This window comes from Cynoglossus semilaevis, chromosome 13, assembly GCF_000523025.1.
Source record: "Cynoglossus semilaevis isolate Cse_v1.0 chromosome 13, Cse_v1.0, whole genome shotgun sequence".
In the NCBI taxonomy this organism is placed as follows: Eukaryota; Metazoa; Chordata; class Actinopteri; order Pleuronectiformes; family Cynoglossidae; genus Cynoglossus; species Cynoglossus semilaevis.
The window spans coordinates 5,299,319-5,306,140 of NC_024319.1; the positions used below are offsets into that span (position 1 = coordinate 5,299,319).

The 6,822-nt window shown below is 42.8% G+C and overlaps 1 protein-coding gene across 1 annotated transcript in view; it reads left to right on the plus strand.

The window, feature by feature from the left end:
• The window catches only part of LOC103388275 (potassium/sodium hyperpolarization-activated cyclic nucleotide-gated channel 1), a 16,708-nt gene that overhangs the window by 5,496 nt on the left and 4,390 nt on the right, over positions 1–6,822 (plus strand). The window contains exons 2-5 of the mRNA XM_025061599.1: positions 3,086–3,292; positions 3,503–3,716; positions 4,421–4,582; positions 6,417–6,679. Of these exons, the coding sequence (XP_024917367.1) occupies positions 3,086–3,292; positions 3,503–3,716; positions 4,421–4,582; positions 6,417–6,679 (846 nt within the window). The remainder of the gene's footprint in view (positions 1–3,085; positions 3,293–3,502; positions 3,717–4,420; positions 4,583–6,416; positions 6,680–6,822) is intronic.

A 6,822-nucleotide genomic window follows, 5' to 3' on the forward strand; every position in this document is an offset into this window, starting at 1 on the left:
TCCCACATATTAATACTCATGCAAGATAAGCAAAGACTTGAATAGTTCCAATTAGCCTGTCAAGGAAATCAGTTGGATTTTGATTAATAATGCATGTCGTACATTATGCAAGCAGAGTGTGCATTATGCATAATTCAGACATCTAACTTTTTCAGTTAAGTACCAATAGTCTGGAGTGACGTCCGAGCAGGTGCTCTGTGACGCGTTAGCCAAAGAGTAAAAGGAAAAAAAAACAGATGTATAAATATGTTCTTGCCGACTTTGACTTTGTTTACGTCACTCTCTCTCTCTCCCCCTGTCTCTCTCTCTCTGGCTCTCTCTGCCTTGTCTGCTTCAGATAATGATCATGCCTTTTACCTGGTAAAGACAGGGTATTTACTGCTACTGCATTTACAGCTAAAACTATAATTACAGAATGGAAAGTATCCGAGAGAGACGACTCATCCTCAGACATGACAGAGACGCACCTCTGGTCACATGGTCACATGGTCACATGGTCAAACAGATGACTCAGTGGTTGGCTGTGGCATTACACATATAGTAATATTTGTTATTTGTGATATAATGGAGTGTCGCCTGATGCTGGTCACATTGGCAGGATGAGGATGAGGATGAGGATGATGTAGACGTGAGGAAACTTGCTGAGAACTGACATCCGGCCAACTGTGAACTGGGAAACCAATCACAGCCTCCTCCGGAGACACTTAGCCTCAATTAAAGTAGAATTAGCGTTAGCTTCGACAACAGCTGAGCAGGTAGCTGCAGGTCACTTCTCCTGCAGCACCTGTTCCTCTTGGAAATGGAATTCTGATGAGGATGTGGAGAGGTGCCCTGATTGCATTTGCAATTCCTAAATGTTCGTCTGTGCGCGTGTGTCTGTGTACATCACACACACACATCCAAATACACATAGCAGAACCACAGGGCACCATCCAGTGTTGTGTCAGTCTACAAAGGAAGCAGAAGTCGAATCTTGTCACGCTGAGCCGACGTCCTTCCTCGGTGACGTCCGCTCCTGTTGGTCAGCGTAGTGTGTTTGTGAAGCTAACGCTGTGCTCTAATCAGCTGCCACACCCAGGTCACATGATTGATCTGTGGTCACAGCATCCTTTAATGGTTTGGTTGATTTATTTATGGTCAAACCATAGAGTTGGACAAACGTTGGTAGTAGAAACTGATTTGTCTTTTAGCTTCTGCTAAAAATTGTGCTGGACAAATCTGTCCAAAGTTGCTGTCTGTCCTCTGTGACTAGGCCTGTAGTGAAGTGTAGTATTTACTTGTTATTTAACAATGTATTCTGTAAACAAATGCCCAAGCACTGACCTGAGAAAACTGAGGATATTATTCAGTAGCAGGTGAACTTACATGCTACTGATTTTGTTTTCTTTTTTTTTTAATTAACTTTATTGATCCCACACTGGGGTAATTCTTGTGTTAACAGCAGATTTGCTGCAACAGACAAGTATCTGGTTCCTCTAGGAATTGAACCCAGGACTCTCTGTGTGAAAGGCAGGCGTGCTAACTGTGAATAATAGCTTCGGTTATTATTTTGAAAATCAACCAGTGGAGTAGTAAATACAGTCAGTGGTCTTTCTGGTCTTTTTGGCGACAGACGAGTGACAGTTGACATGAAGTTGGACACAGTTGACAGACCAGTGTAGTGTGATGTGATGCACAGAATTATTTAATTAAATTAGAGTTAACAAAGTTCTTAAGGACAGGGAGAAATCTCCGTCACAGCAGCTACGATCGAACCTCTGACCGCATGGCTGTAAACATTCAGTGTATTCAATGCAGGCGGTTATGAAGTGATACATCTGTAAAGATGGGTGAAAACGTGTTTGAGTGTGAGTGAGACAGAGAGACAGAGACAGAGACAGAACGATGACTCATACTTCATCAGTATAGTCTCACATCACAAGGTTGTGTTTTCCGAATTCTCATACGAGAGCGATCCACCACAGGGTTGAACTTCAAGTGTTTTTATTTAGACAAATGTGTGTGTGTGTGTATGTGTGTGTGTGCGTGCCATTCATCCAGACTGTGTTCAGGTGATGGATAAAGGGATTAGGAGCAGAGAATGGGAAAGATGACATCAGCGGTGATGGGATGGTTCCTCCTGTAACTCTCCGTCTCCTGGTCACGTGACATGGACCCGGTACTTTAATGTGGAGAGTACGTCAGCCGCCGCGCATTAGGAATACAGATTGATGAGCCCCCCCCCACAAGGTTACTGATCATCATCTTCCTCCTGTCTCTCTCTTTGTCTGCCTCGGTCTTGTAATACAATCCCGTGGACTCTGGTTTATGGCAGCGAGGATAAATGAATGAATGAACCCCAGGGAGCAGGAATAATTGCAAAAAATGAAACCGGGCCAAGTGAAACATTTATATACATTACAGCAGTGATGGAGGTATTCTTCGGGCGGGGGGTCGGGGGGGATTAGTACTTCTTACTGCAAAAATGAATTGTTACTTACATGGTCATTTTACAAGAAAAAAAGAAAAGGAAGTTACACTCAATGATTCCACTTGTTGAGATTGACCAGTATAAGTACAAAGTACTGCGTATTCACTGCTTAGCTGTGAAAGTACTGCAGTAACTGGCATTTGCCGTGTTGATTGTTGAAATTGTGTTTTTTTCATGGTATAAACACTGAGGGACTGAACAGCTGAATTTAAGGAAATGTTGAATAAACACTGAGGGACTGAACAGCTGAAATGAAGTAAATGAAAGTTGAAGGTTGAAATCCCTCATTTTACACAGACAAATAACCATCACACTCTATACAACTATAGTCCACATGTCACATTGAAAGTAGAAAAAAAAGAGCTGAATTTATACCTTGAATTATTTTTGGAAATTGAGGTGTTTTAAACACCGTTGCCCCTACCATCTCATTGTAGTACCAAAAACCACCAGCAGGGGGTCAGATTGCAATATACTGGTGTGTAGTTGCGGGCCGCATGTGGGTGGTTGGAGGGCCATTTTTGGTCCACGGCCTGGGAGTTGGAGGCAGCAACTATAGCACAGATCTGTTGGACATCACCAGGACCAGTCACAGAGCTGATCCACTCCGTCTAGGTTCTACTGGGATCTGCTGATGCTGATGCTGATGGTGGGGAACCTGATCATCCTTCCTGTGGGCATCACCTTCTTCAGAGAGGAGAACACTCCGTCCTGGATCATCTTCAACGTCGTCTCCGACACTCTGTTCATGGTGGACCTGGTTCTGAACTTCAGGACCGGCATCATCAAGGAAGACAACACCGAGATCCTGCTGGACCCCAGGTGAGTCCAGTTGAACTTTGGTTTGGGGTGGTGTTCGCACACATCCGTGCATGAGAGATGCTAAAGGTGACATTTAGCCAGTGGCGACGCTTCGTTCACATTCCAGTTAGGATTCTGATGAATATTAACGAGGTAGATTTTATGCCACGTGCTGGCATCGCTTCTCCACAGCCAGACTGCCAAATGAGAAATGTCTCTGGTCTGACTCAGGGCCATCCGTCTCAACTACCTAAAGAGCTGGTTCCTGGTAGACTTTGTGTCGTCCATCCCGGTGGACTATATCTTCCTGATGGTGGACAGCCTGGACTCGGAGGTCTACAGGACGGCCAGGGCTCTGCGCATCGTCCGCTTCACCAAAATCCTCAGCTTGCTGCGGCTGCTCCGTCTGTCCAGACTTATTCGCTACATCCACCAGTGGGAGGAGGTGAGAATCAGAGCAAATAGTATAATAACATTGTTTTGAATAATATAATACATTTCTTTTTATTATATACTACTTTTATTTTTTATTTTTTTGCTTATTTTTCGTTGTTTCCCTCCACCTGCCTCTGATTACTCTCTAAATTTTTCCACATGGACAAAGTTTTCTGAGCCTAAATGAATCACGTCAATTTTAATAAGTGTAAACCGGACTGTGCTGGATTTTCATTTTTAAATGATAACAAGTAAAAAGATTAATCACAACTGTGTCAATTAATTGTGATTAATCATGATTAATGGTTAAAAGTAGCAATCACGATATAATTATAATTAATCACGATTATTCATGATCATAATCTGATTTGTCTTCATACATTAATTCATGTGAATAACAAGTTCTTTTTTTATTTACTATTTTTATTAAATCACTGAACACACTTCATGTGAAAATCCATTGTATTTCATAACAAAACAATACGTCCTGATGATGTGCCGTCCCTGCGTTCATCCTTCTTCGGGCAGAGATTTGTTTTATTCAACTCTTTCAGTCTGAGAAGAATGACTCATCAACTCGTCTAAGTTTTCTGCGTGGAAACAACAACTCCTCCATTGAATACTGCACTGATTAACAGTTGACACTTTTTATGCTCTTTTTGAAATACTATCATCATCATCATCATCCGTCCTCCTACTCCTCCTCCTCTTCAGATATTTCACATGACTTATGACCTCGCCAGCGCCATGGTCCGGATTGTGAACCTGATCGGTATGATGCTCCTGCTGTGCCACTGGGATGGTTGTCTGCAGTTCCTGGTCCCCATGCTGCAGGACTTCCCTCCTGACTGCTGGGTTTCCAAGAACCTGATGGTGGTGAGTTAACACCCGACGGCCTGTGTGACATTGTTATTTTTAACATTTCAGTGGAAGAGGTTATTGTCCCAGGAACAAAGGGAAGGCAAATGTTTCTTGTCTGAGCTGGAAAAAAAAACAAAAAAACAAAACCATTCAGATCAGGATCTCAGCAAAGAAATATTGGTCTGACAGGAAAGCAGAGCCTGTGAGAAATCTTCTAAAAACTCTGTGTATGTGTGTGTGTGTGTGTGTGTGTGCACTGAAGCTGTTTGTCAGATTTGATGTTGTTGGGTCCTGATCTGTGTTAATTGGCTCATGCAGCGACATGTCCTGATCGAACTATGACCGACTCTCACCATCATCACCGGAATGAAAAAAAAAAAAATGTCCCAATTAAAATCCTCATCTGAGATTAACACTCCGAGGCCATGGGACCGAGTGGACGCCACAGACTGCGCAGGGACCCACAGCTGCTGTTCAAACAGCTGACTCATGTCTCCACGGTTGCCCCGGTGATTGTTGCTAAGCAGACGGATGCTGGGATTCTCCCCAGAGAAAGTCCCCTCAGCCCCTGGTCCATTATTATCTGTAATTGGACCAACGCACGCAACCTACAACCAAACAGGCACCGCAGTAAACGTGATGATTGACGTGAAAACTGTTTTTTTTTTTTTTTTTTGGGGGGATTTGCAGCTTTAATCATTCATTTGATTTCATGTGACAGCTGCCTGTGTGTCAGAGTCTGAAGTCATCCTCACTGTTGACAATGGAAAAAAAACTGAACTGAACCCAGACCTGAACTGAACCCTAGTTCTTCAGTGGACTGTAGAAGAAGAGTTTCATTTAAAACCTTTATCTTCTTTCACTGTCAATCACAAGACTCCTGGTCACATGACTGAATCCATCCTTCAGTGAGTCACAGCTGACGTTTGGGCCACTTATTATTTTTTATTCTACTAAATTCTGCTAATTCTTCTCAAAGTTCCAGATCATTGTTCCAGTGTCAGTTTTTGTGACGCTCTTTTAACAAGAAGGCCTGCAGCGCCCCCCCCCCCTTCTTGTAAATGGGGCTACTGTGAAGCCATGGCAACAGAATCACATTGATTGATGTAAAAGTTCACTGTACTTTATTTTTAAAAAATGTCATATTTCGTTAATTCTCATTGGACAAAGAAAAAGAAAATTACAAATGCAGCGTTCAATGATGGCTGTAAAATAAAATCCGAGATGAGAACTCAAAGTAACTTCCTCTTAGATTTAAAAGTACTACTTCACTACACAAGAAAAACGGTGCAGTTATATTTGTGGTACCTGTGATGTACAGAGTATACACAGTTTTAAACTCTAGTTTTTGGGTCTTTACTAAAACATAGCTCTCTGTTTTATTTAGATGAAAATAAACGGTAAATCACCATTGGAGACGATCCAAGAGAAATATCTTTCGAGTTTTTAAAACAGTTTTCTGTCACTTTCAAAGACCCTTTTTAAAAACCTTGAGGTGTCGTAAATGAAGATCGTTAGGAAAGTGGACCACTTTGCTCTAAACTGTGTGGTCCAAGTGTTATTGACTGTGGCCATTACCCCTCCCCGTGTTGTGGGGTTTGCAGTGACAAATTGCTCTGTTGTTGCACGTCTCAGTTCTCTGTAGTGAAGTGCTGTGGCTGAGCGTCTGCCACAGGAAAACGTCCTGTAGAACCGACCAAAATAGATCCAGTTCAATATTACAGCAGTCCTGCTGATTAACACTTGAAACTTCTTCTACTTCTTCTGTCTGCCCCCCCACCGCCCTACATTCCCCTCTATTTTGGTCTCTCTCTTTCTCTCTCTCTCTCTGTTTTTCTCCCACACACAGAATGACACATGGGGCGTGCAGTACTCCTATGCTCTTTTCAAAGCCATGAGCCACATGTTGTGCATCGGGTATGGTGCACAGGCTCCAGAGGGGATGACAGATGTGTGGCTCACTATGCTCAGTATGATCGTGGGCGCCACCTGCTACGCCATGTTCATTGGCCACGCCACCGCTCTCATCCAATCCCTGGACTCCTCCAGACGACAGTATCAGGAAAAGGTGACACATCGATTTTCCCTCTTTATGTTCAGTTCATCAAATCTGTTAAAAAAAACAGTAATGTAAAGCAATAATGTAAAGGTTATTACACAACGCTGGAAGATATGAAAGAGGATTCGCTCTTCCATATATGGCATGTTTGGGAACATTTGTAACCCAAGTACTTGTGTTGTTACAGTACAAGCAG